Source organism: Aristolochia californica, unplaced genomic scaffold (assembly GCF_029961685.1).
Source record: "Aristolochia californica isolate CCGP_79_NKW_82.1479 unplaced genomic scaffold, dmAriCali1.0.hap1 SCAF_12, whole genome shotgun sequence".
Lineage (NCBI taxonomy): Eukaryota > Viridiplantae > Streptophyta > Magnoliopsida > Piperales > Aristolochiaceae > Aristolochia > Aristolochia californica.
In genome coordinates, this window is record NW_027181793.1 from 26933578 (window position 1) to 26951949 (window position 18372).

Below are 18372 nucleotides of genomic sequence, written 5' to 3' on the forward strand. Positions count from 1 at the left end.
CGTTATGACCGTCACAACTAACTCCAACCGTATCCTGGTCAGGTAGCCAAGAATCAAGATATAAGAAGAGAAGGTTGTAAATGAAGGTTTTAAGTTAGAAAAATGTAACGTGAATCTGCAAACGATTAGAACTTTGGACCTACTAGCCAAAGGCGTCATGCAGAGTAAAACAGCATTTCGGCTCATTTAGTAATTATTTCTCAATGTATTATTCGGCCAAGAAAGCGGTCTTGATCAAGAGAAGTCATCTTGTTACTGGCAGCAATAATCTTGGTTTAGTGCAATTAAGACAACAAATATATCCAAGGCATTTGCGTCCACGAAATCATTCATGTCACAAGGCGACTGCTTACTTTAAATTAAGACGATTAGAATAGGTTATCGAAATATAAAGATATTTAAATGCAAAAAGGAGTCTTCTTCTGTATTACTTAAAGTTGATCAATTTATAGGTGGGTCTCGGGTCTCTGTTTTTCAGTACAGAACCAACCAGAGACGCGAGATTGCCACTCTACTTGTGGAAAAGGGAAGTGAATTTTTAATATAAAACATGGATGGCAGGGGGGGGGGGGGATTGGATCATTGGCCAGTCTGGCAAGCAGAAGCTTTTGGAATAAGAATTCTCTGAAATCGTATTCTCTACAATTATTGTTGATAAGAGGAATAGATAAAGACGGAAAAAGAGATAAAAAGAGTCAACAGTGAAGTGTGAATTAAGAGTGGCTGGAAGAGGGGGAAAAAAATTCAGGAATTCGTTTTACCCTTTTTTAAAGGAATCAGATCATCGGATGTCCAAACATTAGAGATATGGATAACAACTGAGCAATTCTACAATTTTATGCTGCACAAATAAACAGCGAAATTGCTATGATTTTAACATTTCAGTTTCAAATGATGATCAGATTCTAACTAGACCGTTCTGTCGGAACTAAATTGAATTAGAACCGATTCTTCTTCTTCCGTATCCAAGTTCTGAAAATACAACAAATTAAAATGCGGTGGTTTGTTGTACCAATAATAGGCTAAAACAATTTCGTGCGCATTTCGCGTTCCACTTTTATTAATCCAAATTCCCAAACCCTAAGAAATAACCAGAGACTTCAGAGTCTACAATGGGCGGGCGATACCTCCCTGGGGGACGCAAGCAGCCAATAGACGTACAGCTTTCAGGCGGGTCCCTTGTTAGCCGCCCCGCCAAAAGTTACCGGTATTTTATCTGGTTCAGACCAAACATGAAATCTCAGACTCACATTAGTGATTATCCAGAACAAGAACAGGAACACTCGAAAAGTAGAAGGTTCGGGATCCTATTCCTTCGACGCTCAGATGACAAGTTCCTTTCGCGTCTTAACGAAATTCGCCGTTGCGCTCCGATATCGGCACTCCGCAGGACAGGTTTTATTTTTTCCTGTTTGAAGGAGCTATAGATCATTTCAATATGAATAAGGAATTTCAGATTTTCCAACGAACATGATCCGGTATGTTCTAGTTCGATCTTCGATATCCTCACCGTTACATATTTACAAGTACAATAGAGGAGTGAAAAGAAGAAATGTTACCAGATCGGAAGCCCTAATTCGATCTGTGACACCCGCTGCAACCTCTAACTACAAGCGATCTCCACGGACATCCCACCGGTTCCAGGCGACGCTGTCGGCGGCGTGGCTATCAACCGCGAAGAGAAGTTCCTGTATCGAAAATCGTCGAACTGCGTCTCGTCCTCGCCTTCATCGAAGTTTAGAGCGTAGCTCAATGGATCGTACCGGAAATCCATCGAACTATGCTTCCTGCTTCTCCTCATCCGGGATATCAAACTGCGGCATTTCTCTTTCAGCTCCGGTATCTCTTGTGCCCTAGAGCGTAGCCACGCGGACGAACTCCGGATCAATCTCGGCTTCTCTTCCACGTCTGGAGTACCTTGCCGTCGCCCCCTCCGGAAGCAACACCATAAACAGACCAGCAACCGGAGTTTTACCTTCATGGAAGAATTACGATCACGTTCGCGGGTTTCGTCCATTGGAGAGAGTTTTCTGGATTGTGGCTTCGGTTTTTTTTTTTTTTTTGTTTCCCGATGTGGGCAATGCCCCCAGTGGCTCCCGAGAGAAACCGCCAAGGAGCCAAGCTTCGCCACGAGGAAGAAAACAATCAAACAAACTTGGGCGTCGCTGCTGTTTTATGCGGGAAGGGGAAGGGTAAAAGACGAACAAGGACAAGGTTTCTCGTAGCGGTTTTTGCCGCGTTAACGTACAAGGGAGGGTAAATTAGGAAAAAAGAGAGCACAAACTGGCAGTGGCCGCGCTGCACGGTGAGTCAGTTAAACATGTAGACTATTTCCTAGCATTTTCTCGTTCCGTAATCTCGTTGGATTGAGCCAATAAAGTATCAACCCGTGAATCAGCTTGGTTAATCATCATTAAATGCGGTTTTTTCCTCCACGTGGTGCCAGTTTTGCGGTCCTCCCAAAATTGGGCCCAGTTGTGGGCTGGGCTTCTATATTTAATTGGTTACAACGACTCCACAATTCTTAACTAATCCATGGGCTTTTCGGCGTTTGATTCTTAGAATCATATCCTCAGTTATATTCCCCGTCTCAAAAATTAGTTGCCCGTTGGCGTTTGACGAATTTTCGGGTGGGCCCATACACGTGGAGTAGCTCACCTGGTCTTGTCGACATAAAATATGTGGGACCTCTTCCGCTTCTCATCTCAAGCTTATCTCTACATTTGTTCTCTGTGTCAATTCGGATAACGGCTCAAGTCCTGCAACTAAATCGGATCTAATGAGTCAATTTACATCAATTAACCGGGTAGACGGAGTCCCGTTTACGGACTGCTATCCACAAAACGCGGAAGTTGACTTTTTATTAAAAGGTTAAGCCACGTAGAGTGCACGTAATCGGGAAAAAGACCGACATCTTTCTAAGCGGGTCGGGATCAGGGCCGGCAGGTTCAATTTTCAACCATTAAAAAAGATATGGAGACTTCGACTTGGAACCGCGTGACAACAACGATGAAAGCCGGCGAGGCGAGGCAGCGATCAGTCTCCTGTCGCCACTGCTTTCTCGGAAAATTCTGCTGATCCCTTCCATACATCAATCGAGAGACAGGCAACGGACAAAGAAAAAAAAAACGATCTTCTTCTACATTGCAACTTCGAATCGTGCAGATTAAGATTACCCCTTCTCTTTTATAAAACGTTGTTTCTGCAAATCCCTGTTTCCGTCCTCATCGGTCATGGCGGCAGCTGCGGAGAGGGTAAGCTTCATTGAGAGACCGTCAAATGGAAACAAGGCAGAAGGGGAAGAAGATATCTTTGCGCCGAGTGGTTGTTGGGACCTGTTGTGTTGTTTCCGGCGTCGCCGTGATTTGGGTTATTTGGAGCAGGAATCGCTCCTGCACGATGAACCGCAGCAGGAGGCGTGGTGGTTGAAGAAAGCGAGATCGGTGAAGGAGTTCTCGGAAGTTTTGGCCGGACCCAAATGGAAGACCTTCTTGCGAAGGTTCAACAATGGTTGTAAGAAAAGAAGGCCGCAGTTTCAGTATGATCCCCACAGCTATGCTCTCAACTTTGATGACGATGAAGAAGAAAGTGAGTATCCCAGTTTCAGCACAAGGTTTGCAGCGCCCTCAGGGACGAACTCTCAGTAAATTCTTTTTTTTTCTTCCGATTTTGAATGGAACATACTATTGTTTTTTCTTTGATTTATTTGTATTCGTTTGTTCTTCATTCGTGTTTCTGTGATGTAGAAAATGAAATGATTGATCAACGATACTTCTCCGTCGTCAAATCCAACCAAAAAAGAGAAGAGATAAACATTGATGCTAAAGAACACTCTCTGGTCCCAACAACTACAAAATAATTTTAGGTAAATGCATTCAAATCAAAATCTTAAGATTATGTATCCATATATTCTCAAATAATAACATTAGAGACAACAGAATAGGATTATGTTTAGAAATTAAAACCTAAACAAAATTAATAAATACTATTCTGTCCAGGTTATCTATCACATGAGACTTCTTGGACATCATGTTTTAAATACTCTATTTTACAACTATATTTATTATTTAATTAAAATTAATAAAAATAAAAACTACAATTAAAGCTCTTTATTTTTGTTGATTTTCAAGACTTTGTGGATTTAGCTCACGGAGAAAAAGAAATACAAGACATATTGGGAGAAAACAAAAGGAAGGTCCTAATTACATCAATATCATCTTTATGAGATAACCCTACTCTGGGGCATAGAGTTTACCCGCTTTCTTAGGGTAGTTCAAAAAAACACATCTTGAGTGAATAATAGATTTGACTCTTATCCTTTGTAGGTAGTGAGTCTATAAGCATTGCGTAGAAGACATATTGGGAGAAAACAAAAGGAAGGTCCTAATTACATCAATATCATCTTTATGAGATAACCCTACTGTGGGGCATAGAGTTTACCCGCTTTCTTAGGGTAGTTCAAAAAAACACATCTTGAGTGAATAATAGATTTGACTCTTATCCTTTGTAGGTAGTGAGTCTATAAGTATTGCGTAGAAGTGTAGTAATAAAATCTATCATCACGGTGTCCCAACACAAGGCACTGACTATCAAATGGTAGGAATAAAAATATCAAATAAGGGGGTACATAGTAATCACATAACAACAACAATTGAAATGGGCATGGGCCCAAATAATGAGAATACTTAAAAATAACCCATAAAGTAATCCTCAGATAATCTATTACTAAATAAAAAAATTGCACCAAATAATATGTTGGAACCAAGTAATAAATTGTCAATACTTCAAAATAATAATTCAGTCGTAGATAAGGACCGAGTCGAGCCAACTCAAGTAGTAGACCAATATAGCCGAGTTGCGGAAGAAATAGGTATAGAATTTAAGATCCAAACCCGTATAATCGAGGCAAGAAGCAAGTGGGTTGAGTCAGGTTGACCTAGGTTCGAGTTGACTCAGGAGAATAGTAAGGCATTGGTTCGCCAAATTAAAATCAATCAGTCACCTAACTTGGTTGGATTTTAATTCCGAAATAGTATCTTCTTCCCCAAACAACACGAAACAACAAAGAGAGATCATCGCAGCCACCAGCGATGAACCAACGAGAACTAGAAATAGTTGGGTCTTCGTCGTAATATATATATATATATATATCTAGAGAGAGAAAGAGATAGAGGGTTGATCCAATACAAATAAGATAACTATTTCTCACTAAATAATTTTTCGTATCGGAACTAACTGTGTGTGTTTTATATATATATATATTATATCTCAATCATATAACCATTTCATATATTTGACACCAAATATCATTTCATAATAATTTAGATCCGCTCTATACGGATATCATGTCATGTCATGTCATGTCATTCATGACACCCCAGTGACCAGGCTAGGATGCCCCGTAAGGTTATGATACATTGCCCCGTTGAAATTACTCCCCTCAAAATCCTGAAGTAGTTCGTCGTCATTCGAAATCATTAAAGAAAATCAGCAACCAACAACTCTTATTTTAATGAGAAGCTAGACTGATCAATCTCTTTAATGATATCTGAGATTTACTTCACAGTGGGAAATTTTGAGTGCGCAGATAAAACACGGCAATCCACAGACAGCAAAGGACGAGAGCATCATGATGCTGACTGAACCCGCTTGTGAGACCCAACCTCTTTTGTACTTTGATGCAATTTCCAAATCATACAAGCTGAAATGTAATTTTGCTAACTAGCTAATATTGTCAGTACCAACACCATGCAAAGGCGGCGTACAGCACTCTACACCCACAACCTACAAATTATTCACAGACATAAATAACCCACCAAGGCTGGCTGGCTCAACAAAAAGCCTGAAATTTTAGATTTCATAATTATATTTTATAGAACTTGGAACCTTCTACTGTCATGCTATGCTGCACTAGTCACTGCTCCCTACCTGTCAAACCCCATCATCCATAACCCACTCTCCCTGTCTTCCCCTTCCCAACACCACCTTACCACCAAAAGCTTTTTCTGCCTTGCAGTTGGTTTCCGTGTGTCCAATGTTGAAAATGCTTTTGTATAGAATTTTACCCACTGGTTCACAGTATAAGACTGCCATGTGGGACCATGTTTACAAGCAAAACCACCACCATCATCTACATCAAATGCGCACCATTGTTATCACCTGCATGACTTCTAAAAATTTAATTCGGGCAGGCCGTTTTCGGAAAATAAGTAGAGATGGTATTATGATATAGCTGATTTATGTGCAAGCAAATATACCTCTTGCGTTTGCTTTTCAAAACAGTAGAAGAAGAAGGGTTGCTATGCCAATTCCTCTTCCTTTGGTTAATGAACCAGTTATTTATTTGTTTCAATTGAAGCCCTGTCTCTTGCACCAACCTTGCTTTGTCATCCTCCTGCAATAATACCAAAGTTGAACATCATTTACACAGAACCAAACACTTCAAAAAGAATTTAGAAAAAAAAACACCCAAAGATATAAAAGAAGGACGTTGAAGAGAGACAGAACTACAAAATTCCAAGGAGATGCAGATGGACACAATGAGTAGTTACTTCCATTATTCATTCTCCCATCACAATAAATAATTTAATTAGTGAAAACAGTAATACAATCCTTAGCGATCCAACACAAGTTTATTCGTTTGATACTTGAAATAGTTATGCAGCTTATTCCTGTGAAAACTAATCATTAAGCCGTTCCATAACAGACAACAATACTTACAGTTGGATAAGGCCACTTAGAATGTGATTGCCACCAAGCTTTTAGCAGGGACGTGGTGTCCCCAGGAAGTTTGCCCGCCCTTCTCTTACGCAGAATCTCTTCCCTTATGTCCACAATCTTCTCCTTGTAACCCTACCAATAGAGAAAAATATATTTCTTATTTTCAAATGGTACAGGGTGACACTTCAATAGTTATTAGTTTGGTTATGAAAACTTCCTCCTCCCATGGAAACTAAGATATGTTTTTAATGAAATGTTGAAATGAGGTCCAGGTTAAACAATGCAGGATGGCAAAAAAGCATTGCTGGTTTCCTTGCCAAGGAAGGTGTATCTCGCAGAGCAGTAATTGTAAGGGAACCACTCCCCCTTCTGCAGGTTGAAGTGTTGCCTCTCCCTTTTGTTGTCATAGTCAATATTCATTTCAATCAAATCCAAAGTTCCAGAAAAAATGGTAAAAGAACTTTTTGATCATATAAAACAATGGGTTATAAAAGTCAAATTATGTTGTTTAGAAGACCTACTGCAAATCAATTACCACAACAACAGATACGCTGCATAGGAACTTCTCCCCTTCCCTTGCAAAATAAGGTGGAACTCAATAAAAAACAAATGCACCAGTCATACCTGTTTCAGCTCATGCTTCAACTCTTGCCTCACACGTTCCATCAATGATCTCTCACTTTCGGTGGGAACAAGAGGACCCATGCTATCTGGCCCCTCAAGACTTCCATCGTACAAGTTGGTATCACTATCAGCTTGATCATCATCATCATCCGACATGGTTGCACCAGTGCCCTCCCCAGGAGAGACACCTGAAATAAGTCAAGAACAAATCAAACGTTGTGACACATTAACTACTCATGACAAACAAACAAAGAATTGTATGAATATCTAGGCCTTAATTGCATTGTTATAGTTGCCCGTATGAAACATGGACTCAGAATGAAACTTGCTGCAATTTGTAATCCACCCTGAAGTAGAATGTTTACAGTACTTATTGCCAAATACTATAAAATTAAACAGTGAATTAAATGAAGAATGCAATCTATGCTTGGAGGATATTTAAATATAAACTGCATTAGGGAAGAACAGAGACGAAAGCAGTAATAAGCTTGACAACTATAACAGGCTAAGTTCCAATATAAATTAGTGGGTGCAAGAACCCACATTTCAGGCTACTCATCTCAAGGTCATCTCTTTTGAATTGGTAAAGATAATTGACAACAATGCAAGCAAAGCCACAAAAACATGTTGGTTATATTTCAACCCATATACCACATTTACTTACTATACAGATATTAACCCTATTGGCAACTGGATTTAACATATTTAAGAGTCACTTCATCAATAAATCAGTGGAGATTCTTTTTCTTTTTAACATACGAAATACCAGAAACAGCAAACAAAGAATGGCCGATCATCATTACATGTTACAACAGTCATAGTGTTTCACTAGAAGATTGTACTTTCTTGAGTTACACATTGAACATAAATGAGACAAATATGACAAATCTGAATGAGTTCCATGAAGCAGAAATTAAGTCCATAATTGTCCAGGGTCAATATGACTTCTTCTTTTTTCCCTACCACAGCAGCAACTCTCACTTCAATGACATCAGCTTGGATTTGTCTCAGATCCAAGTAGTTATAGAGGTCATCCATAAGCTCATATAAGTTGCATACTCTAGCTATATATACACAACATGCTTCTTATTCTACATGATATCCACTATCAGCAATCTGGTTCGGAACCAGTATGAATCCACAAACCAGATCAATATCCATGTCCAAAGATACTAGGGCATGAATCCAATCATAATAGGTTAAAGTCTTTGCTCACTAGAACGTTTTAGAATATAATTAATCTAAATTTTTGGGTTTTACTGATAAAAAAACATCCTTCGACGAACAAATGCATCAAATTTTACTAGGATGTTGTGCCAATGAGACAAGAAGAAAGATTAAAACCAATCCTCTGAGAACAAATATAGAAACACGATTCAATTGTTGCTTCCAGAAAGATGATAAGCAGTTTCTAGAGGAATGGTTTTCAACAATTTTTCTTTACGGTCTATATCAGTGGAGCAATGGAGTGAATGGATCTGAATGGCAGAAATTGTACTGAAGTATGCTGGGACTTTTTTTTCTTCAAAAATAGAATATCCTAGAACTTAGCCACTACAATCAATTGAACATAACCAGTGCATATAATATCAGCCGAAACAGTCTACAAATTTAAGCAATGACTTATAATGACGATGACTCAAGCTGCACCAATGAGTTTTCTCTAGTTGTGCAGCTCACACACCACCAGATTATTGCTGAATAGGGTTTCCACCTAAACCACTCACCACAGCAACAGGCAAGCAATCTTCAAATCATACCATCCATGTTTTAGAAAGGTTGCACTATGTTTCAATACTAAAAGCTTCTCCTTAAAGAATTTTTTGCTTCCATGCAGTGTAAATATTTCTTATTGAAAATGTAATCAAACCTGAGGATTATCCCTCTTGATAAGGATTTGCATGCATGGAAAATGTCCACAAGTAACATCTGATGGTTTTTTGCACAGAAACTGATTACAAAAATTGTCTTTCAAAAGAGTACAAAATCAAGGACTGATATCATGTGGGTCGATGGATGAGCAAACAAATGCACATTAATATTTTTTCAATGCAGATAACAACTTAATGAGGTTAGGATGACATCGCAGTGCGTGATGTGGAGTATATCCATGACCATATAACTACAGGCCTTTGACCCACTAACAATCCCTCTCACATCCAAGCCTAAACAGATCAATCATCCTGAGACATTGCATACATGGACAGGTCACAGAACAAAAACATCCTGGACTGGGATTTGCTCTCATACATACAAAGTAGAATTGGAACAACAGAAAACCTGAGAGACCGGGTATATCTACAGCTGCAAAACTAAGGAGACTTTTACCCATAAAAAACAAAGACAACAAACTGAAATATGCACTAAGAAGTAAACAAGGAACCAGAAAGATATAAGAACAGTAACCCTAAAAGAGCCACAGAATGCTTAGGTTTCAATACAACTTGTGTATTCATTTTGACAAAGGTTCATCAACTAGTAAATAAATTAACAGTTTTTTTTTTAAATGGAATATAATAACAATAAGCTACAGCCAATAGAGTTTGAAGTTACTGCAAGAGATGTCCAAATTTTAGAAGATGAGAAAGCAGTCATGTAGATTTATAGCAGAATGCAAATTTTTAGTTCTGCAAGTTATTCAATAAATATGATAAGGTCATTATGATATGTAGAAGCAATTAAAATTCTCAAGGTAGCATGGACTGGTAAGTTGCTTGGCTAATGAAATTAAAAATAACCATCTAATTTCTTTATATGGGTCAAATTTTAAAAATAATTATTTATCTACTTTCATATTATAAGACCAAATGATCATTCAAAACATTTTACCAGCTCAAATATGGTAAGAGCTAATTAGTTTCTAACTTTAAAAGAGAACATTCAGTCATCTACTTATAAATTAGGATTTTGCAGCAACATCATGTCTTAATGGTTATTCATATCAACGATCAGAGAGTACATGCACGATGGCTTCAGGTCCTAGTTATTATGACCAAGAAGTATAAACACATTTTTTAAAGAAAATAAGAAGCCAGAGCATACTTCATTATCAATATCAGGTAAAGGATTTCAATAATCAAAATTTTAATTTGCTTTGGACAACATGATAAGAAATAATACTTAAAACGAATAAACAAAAATTGAAGTAGCCCTTGAATTAAGGATTGTCACGGTGCTTGATGAAAGACACAATGAATAAAAGGAAGCAGTAGAGATTGATAAAATACAATTAGAGCATCCACAACTATTACGTCACCTGTCAAACTTTGGAGAGATTGCTCAAGTTCCCAGCAAGCCATCACAGCTTCCATTGCATGCACACGGACATGTTGTTGCAATTGTTCTTTAAAAGAACAAAGCAAAAGAACATAATGTGTCTAAACACAAAAGAAAGTTGACAATCAGAAAAGTAAAACATTTCACCTGAAGATAATGCTCAGTAAAAGGTTACACACAATTGTTGTAAAAGATGTTTATTGGAGACAAAATCCATCATCATATTAAGGCACAGGTAGGATGTATGGTGGGAAGTCTTCTGGCAACACCCACAAGTGCATGTTACAGCAGGTGTCATGTCATTCGAATGGACACATAAATGTTCAACAAACATAGGTACAAAACAGTTGAAACAACTATCAGGAAGGATAACTGAACCAGCTGCTCTCTTACTCAGAACATGAGACAGCATGAAAATACTAGCCAAGCCAATGAACTCCTGAACCCATGGATTTTGAGTCACATGAGAATACTAGCAGAAACCTACCAAATACATGAAATGAACACAGAATAGTAGAAACAATAGCATCTCTCACCACCTTAGGTGCAACATATACCAAGTGATGGATAAAGTGTAACTACCAAAGCCCAATAACAGACTTACACAGCTTATATAACTTCTACAATGTCTGTATATTTACGCACCTCCACTAACCAAATCCGTCAACAAGGAATCAAGGTGCCTATTGCTAGTTTTTTTCTTTTTCTTTTTTAAAGTCTGATTCCTTTACAGATTACAAATAACATCCTTAAGACTCTCAATTAGCGTCTAACTATAAACTTTCCCTTACATAACAAAGCTTTTCAATCGCTCATATTAGTCAGACAACCGGCCAAGTGAAATTCGATCTTCAAACCTCTATACAGGTCAATTAACTTCCTTGTGTCATGCTCTTAGAGAATTTTAATAAGAATAATTTTGTAGATTACAAAGTTTTCTTTTTCTGAAAAAGCCAATCAATCTCTTCACCTTCAACAAACAGCTAATTCCCAAGTAACTCCCATTAACTGCTTCATGAACAAACTAGTTAGATGCTAAGTTTATCATGTACCAATTGGAGGCAGTTTAAATTATGGAAACACCATGCAATCTGTACTTAAATTGTGCAAAACAACCAAGGCAAGCAGTCTGGATCTCATTAACCAAAAGACTAAAGGGCTTACATCAACATCTCACATCTTCCCTGAAAAAAATGTTCTCACACATAGTTTCAAGAATTTCTCTTGATCTATACAAGAAAGGAAACACAAGTTCTGGTCTGTGGTTTATTGCACACAACTACCTTACCCCAAACCCTGGTGAGTCTCAAACCCAAGACCTCACAATGGAATGAGGCCATTGAGCCAAAGGCCCAATCCTCATGAACCTTTGATCAGATGACATTCGAACTTTAAAAAATAGTTGTCTTGACAAAATAAAAGATATGCAGCAACAATGACACCAATCTTATGCTTTATATCATGTCGCTTTTATCAGCAAAGTGCACATGTACCTCAACTTATGCCAGCTCGGACCAGGCAAGCTGGTAGATGCATACCAATCTTCATATCCTTATGCACTCTTATTCCTAGATTGTAGTCTTACTCACTCTCTCATAGCTATACAGCCAACAAAAGGAACAAATCTCGATCTGGAATTTCGTACGAGTAAAGTTGATGTTTGATGAGAGAAACATCTTAAAATCTCACAAAAAGAGTGCAATATCCTTAAGTATAAAGTCACAATATTCAGAAAAAAATTTGCATAACTATGAGATAACACCAGGGTTGAAAACAAACGTCAGTTAGTTGGAAGAGTTCTCCAATCATTGTTCTTCCACAAACAGTGCAAAAGTTACTTTGAAAAGGTTTCAAAAAATAAAAATACATAAATGAATAATTTCTAGTCAAGACCACAATGTAATAAGCTGATAGATTAAACATGTTTCAACGAATTAAGAGTTCCTGGAGCTCAAGTGGCAATTAGGGAAATTACAAGATGAAATAGTAAGGATTTCAAAAAAAGTACAAATGCTTTGTGCAACAATAACATATTGCACATTTTTTTACCAAAAACATAAGAAGATAATTCTTCAAATAGTCTACTAGGTCCAGGATGAACAAATATTTGACGAACTCACACAATCATCAGCAAATTAAGGGAATTTACAAGGTCAAGTTGTACAAATACCCCAAAAAAGTAAATTCTTTCACACTTATAACAAAGCCATGCAATTTGTTACCTAAAGAGAAAGCAATCTCTCCAAATGGTTGTAAATAGGTCCAGTATAAAAAAATATCCAGCAAGCAACGAGTACACCTATAACAAATCCAACTTTCTCCTATAACAATCCAACAACTGAAATTCTTTCCTACTTATGTACTTCCTTGTTGTTATTTGAAATAGACAACTTTATACTTTACATGCAACTCCGTTACCTATAGGATGAACTCTCTTTCTTTTAAAATATAATGAGTGCTATTTGTTTATTAAAATTAATGAATTCTCTTCAAGACAGAACTAAGATTTCATACCGTAGATAAGACTGTATTAATCCAGAGCTTTAATTTCTTTCCTAACCATTAAGGGAAAAAGGACCTAACAAGCTTTAAGAGCAAATGCTCTAGAGAAACGAACAAATTAAGAAGAGACTATGCGGCATTTATAAAAGCCAAAACGCTACAACCATTCACCTAGTTCATAAATACTTCTACCAGCCAGATACCCATCAGGCTGATCTTCAGACTTGCCTTACATTCCACCACTCTGATTTTATTTCTAGATTGGATTAGCCACTACAAAATTAAATGAAACAAGATCAGAAAAGTAGTTGACGCATGTTTGATATCACCCAAGGCACAAACCCATAACTGGGAACTAATTCCTATCATCTCAACGATCAAACCTACAACAAAATGTCGAATTAATTCTTTTATCTCCTACTCGATCACGGTAGCCGAAAAGATAAACTAAGAATAGCATCAATTATTTAAACCCCAAGGCCAGAAGATCGACCGATCTCAAGCATGTCTGGATTGGCACAACTATGTCCAATCAAAAGCTCAAACTTTGAAATATGAAATCGGGAACGGTGTAACGACTCCGTTTAAGACGAGTGCTAACAGGAGGGTGCAACGACGACCACCGAATACAGTGCGTCTTCCCCACCAGCCCATGTCACAGTTAACAAGAAAAATTCCAACAAGAAAAAATGACTCTTCTATTCTGAACTCTTAGGACTGTCTTTGCGTACCTAATATAATTAAAAAGAAAAAGGAAAATAACTGAACACAGGAACTCGAGAGAGAGGCAAAGGAAGCCCTTGATAATAGGAACCGGTAACAAAATTCAGTCTCCAGGCATCCATAATGAAATAGAAACAACAAGAAACAACCACGAAATGTTGCAGAATTCGACAACAGGAAAAAGCAAAGAGGGAAGCTGACCATGAACTGCTCGAGCTCCTTGTCGTCGCTGCCCAGCATCTGGTTGCCATGACCTCCAAGCACCGAATACTTGGCCACAACCTGCTGCGACTGTGCTAGCTGCGCGTCTATCCTCGGCAGTTGATCGACCGGAGTCGCAATACGCAGGCACGCCACGTGAGCAGAAAGCAGTTGCTCGTACAACGGGTGAGCCAATATATCCGCCTTGTACCTCGCATTCTGCGCAGAATTGCTGTCCCCCAACTCTCCTTCCGGATTACTACTGTTATTATTGTTACTGTTATTATTGTTATGGGTATTACTGTTATTATTAGTCGTGGTATTCAAATCGGCACAGGCGCCGCCGCCGCCATGCGCCATGGCAGCGGCGATTATGGAGTCGCCGGCGGAGCCCGGCCACTGCGCCCCACCAGAGTTGGTCGAGTCTGACGTCGTTTGCAGGTGCAGGAAGCTCTGGTTCTGCTGCCGGAGGATAGCGTTGCTGAGCCAAGTGGGTCCCCCGCTCCCAGCTCCTCCGCCGGCGCTCATCTGCTGCGGCGACTTGCCGGAGGCGTCTAGGACCGCCGGATTCTCCCCCAAATGCTGCTCCACGAAATGCGGCAGCGATATGTCATGCGATAGATGCCCGGGGTACGCCATCCTTCAAATCTCCACCATGAAAGCAACCAGAAGGAGAAAGAACGAAAGGAAGAAAACGAAAGACTGACAAAAGGAGTAAACAGACTTCCAACGTATTAAACCACCAATCGTCCTCAAACTCGAGTGTTTATACCCAAAAAAAAACCGCCCTGAAAACCGCCTGTGGTATTTCCTTTCTTTTCAGACAACGTATACGCTAGATTTTGGGGGGCGGTGCAGCCGCAGCTTCTCGCTGATATCGACGCCGCCGAATTTAATTATAGAACCCAAAAAAACCACCAAAAAGTAAATTAAAAATTAAAACAAGACATGGTTTCGATCGATCGCCGTAGATGCGGAGATCGAGGGCGGAGGCTTTCGTCGGATCTGTTTAGACACGTGCCCCAAGCTATTTGATTCTCGTTTCGGGGTTTTCGGAAGGAAAAGATATGGACAAATCCGGGATGCAACAAAGAGACACGGCTTAATGCCGGGATCAGTCGGTGACTCGGCGGATCACCGAAACACGACAAAGATAAAAACTATATTTTAGACCAATTAAAAAAAGAAAAAACCATGCAAATACCGGGTATGAAACGCCGATGGGCGATGACCGAGTTTCATCCGACGCTTCCACGGCCTGCACAGAGGCAATGCCAGCCCATCACCGGACCACGCGGCAGGCTACAGTCGCGAGGACCACCGCTGGTCCCCAACTGGGAAGCACGCGCGGGAGGGCGAATAGGCGCGACCCACGTCCTTGGCGCGCAAATGGGCAAAGGGGCCCGAAGCGAATTTGACCTGGTGCGCCGCCGCGGGGAGGATTGGGGGGGGGGGGGGGACGTGTTATCGCGACGTTACGTGGTCCCCGACCAAAAGGCAAGTGCCTCTGTGGTCCTGGGCCGGACCCCACCTTGCATCACTCAGAGAGTGCGGTGTAACACGTGGCGGGTAGGGAAGTGGTCCCCCAGCTAGACTGCCCTGGCGTCAGGCCAACGGCATTTACTCGACGAGAAAGGATACTGTTATCTTTTCTGTACCCGGAGAAGAAGTAATAATATTTTAATTCTGTCCATAAAAGGAAGACAAAAGGACAAACGACGGTATTATTATTGGGAGTCTCGTAATCACCTATGCTACAGTGACTTCCCCCCACGATAATCATAATTATCCAAAGTACACACACTTCCACTGGTCCGCACGACTACCGATTCCCAAGTGACCCGGTTTTTTGTTACGCCAGTGCCCCCCCCTTCTACCTTAACGGCGAAATCGGTATGTATATATATAGCGGCCGCGAGGCTGAGAAGGGAAATCCCGTGACTCGCTCTGTGCTTCGCGTTTCGGATTTCGATGGGTCTCCTTGTTACGTACGTAATGTATACGAATCGATTTCCTACCGGAAAAGCCCTGAATACTTTCTATTAACGACGGGAACATCCTCGTTTGTCTTTTACTCGAGTCGGTTTTGCTGTTGGCCTGCGTACCTGCCAGCGGCAGTGTCTAGTTCCGTAATTCTACCCAACAACGAGGCCGACGAAGCACAGGGAAACCCATTTCCCAGGTGGGCCCACCGCCCTTAGCTCTTCACGATCGTAAGTTAAAGGTCGCCCGTCAATCGCTTTCAAGATTCAACACTCTTCCACGCGTGCCTAGCTGGTTTTCCACACCACCCTCCCTTTTTTACATATATTTACCAAACTACTCCTCTCCATCCACCATCCAACGATTCTGTGCACGACGCGTGGCCACCTACAGAAGTTCCCGCCATAATTAGGAATCTCGGAACCGAGCCTAGGTTTCGTGGGGCATCCGCTACGCTCTAAGCTGAGGTGCACTAAAATCTCGCCACATGTCAGATGGAACGTCCACGAGCGGCATCCCGTCCATCCGGAAAAGTTTCAACTAATGAGACCCAATGCTCGCCACGTCATGTAATTTACGCAATAATTAAAACCCAATATATATATATATATATATATATATAATTTAAAAAAATGTCAAATGACGGGAGATTAATAATAATAATAATAATGCTTTAGGTAGAAAACGAATGGGAAGCAGGAAGAAAAGTCTAGACGGCTTTTATGTGGTTTTGTCCTGTTTTTCTTAAAGCCGGATGAAGTGTTGATTTGATCCTCTCTAATCATAAAATAAAAAAAATAAAAATTGGCTTGACATGACTTAAGGTCAGCATTAATTCAAAATGTTCTGGGGTACCATTTTGAAATGGGGGTGGAAATCCTGTCTCCCTCACTCCAAAAGACCAAAGTTTAAAAAAAAGGGGAAAAGGAGCAAGAAGGGAATAGTTTCATATCTCAAAGGAAAAAAGGAGGGGGTCCTCTAGCCAATGTGACACTTGTGTTGTGTCATGGTCCTTATGTTCCAAATCTTTTTGGCTTGGGTCGTTATAAGTACAACATGTAAGTGGGAGTTATGGAAATCGTTATCAACGTTATCGGAATCCAATTACATTTGATTCTAATGTAAAACATATACTTTTATTCCTTGTTTGTTCATCGAATTTGATTTTATGTTATTGAGTATGTGGTGTGGAAGCAAGCAACCACCCAATTATTTTATTTGAATCAAGTTCCCATCAAAGCTAGGTAAACATTGACTTATGAAATGCTACCTGGGTCAAATCTTATTTACCACCAATCACATTGCTTTGTCGGTGGAATTATATTGTGTTGCTTATTAAAAATAAAGTGCGGGGAAAACGAAAAGAGAATTTGATTATTATCTTATTTTTATTAATTATTTTTATTTCTAAATTTTTTTATTTTTTTTTATTTTTCATGGGATTCCAAACGGGCAGAGACAGAAAGAAAACTTATTTTGAAGGATTTTGTCTGGACGTGATGACACAAATGGTCCCATTAAAAGGACATATTCGTGTTCACATGGGCATACGTTCCTTCCAAGCTTTGGTTCTGTGAGATGTGGCTGGAGGAGGCCTTGTGTACACTCAAAAGTGTTGAATAAAGAGACCAAAAACTAAATTCAAACTACACAACTTGGAAGAAAACATCTTATTTATTCTCGGTTCGCCTCAAATTATCTCCGGTCACTTCAATAAAATTTGTCTCTTGCTCTTTGACCTAACTTCGGTCAATATTGTATTTCCTTATGTTATCTACAAGATTTTTTTTTTTTTTTTTACATCTATCTGCCTTCCATTGAACCCTTTTTTTGATTAATCTGGACTCTTTCCATAGGAAGGACCCGCCGGAGCCCCACCCCTGTTGTGCCGGTGAAGCGAGGAGCCATCTGAGCTCTGACCTCGTTTATGGATGAGAAATGAGGGGACCGTACCCGTTCCAGTACCATTATGTGTCCTTGCCTCGTTACTCTTAATCTCCCCCTGTTTGTACTTTGTAGAATCGTTTAGATGAGCATTCAAGCGCACTTTGCGCTCAAATGATTGAGACGAACATCTAAAGTGAAAGGCAGATTCGTATGATTGATTGTATGTTTGTATATGAGGTGCGATTGTACGTTTGACAAGAAAGTATTCGATCAAATTCTTCACAGGGAAATTTAACCATAAATGGTTCGATGAGTGAGAATATGCTGACTCCAATCCATTCGCAAATAATGCAGATTCAGCGCCACCCCAATCACGGAAAAGGGTTTTTCAGATGACATCGACAGGTTTCGGAATGGGGGGTTCATGGCGTGGAAGACCCGTCTTTATGCAGACTC

General features: G+C 39.8%; 2 protein-coding genes across 4 annotated transcripts; one reads left to right on the forward strand and one right to left on the reverse strand.

Moving 5' to 3' along the window:
- The first annotated feature begins 3233 nt into the window (after positions 1 to 3233).
- LOC137946798 (uncharacterized) lies at positions 3234 to 3753 on the forward strand. Its single transcript, XM_068793097.1, has 2 exons — positions 3234 to 3613; positions 3747 to 3753. The coding sequence occupies exons 1-2, from the start codon at positions 3234 to 3236 to the stop codon at positions 3751 to 3753; spliced, it is 387 nt and encodes a 128-aa protein (XP_068649198.1).
- A 1931-nt stretch (positions 3754 to 5684) lies between these two features.
- Positions 5685 to 15054, reverse strand: LOC137945744 (homeobox protein knotted-1-like 13). Of its 3 annotated transcripts, none has more exons than XM_068791743.1 (6): positions 14047 to 15054; positions 10601 to 10721; positions 7345 to 7532; positions 6721 to 6852; positions 6258 to 6394; positions 5685 to 6130 (listed from the first exon to the last, which is right to left on the reverse strand). In XM_068791743.1, exons 1-6 carry the CDS (start codon positions 14683 to 14685, stop codon positions 6127 to 6129), a joined length of 1221 nt encoding a protein of 406 aa, XP_068647844.1. In that variant the 5' UTR covers positions 14686 to 15054; the 3' UTR covers positions 5685 to 6126. The 3 variants fall into 3 exon arrangements, with proteins under 3 accessions (XP_068647844.1, XP_068647842.1, XP_068647843.1); XM_068791741.1 differs by having other exon boundaries at positions 5685 to 6170; XM_068791742.1 differs by having other exon boundaries at positions 5685 to 6159; positions 14047 to 15051.
- Between the last annotated feature and the right edge of the window lie 3318 nt (positions 15055 to 18372).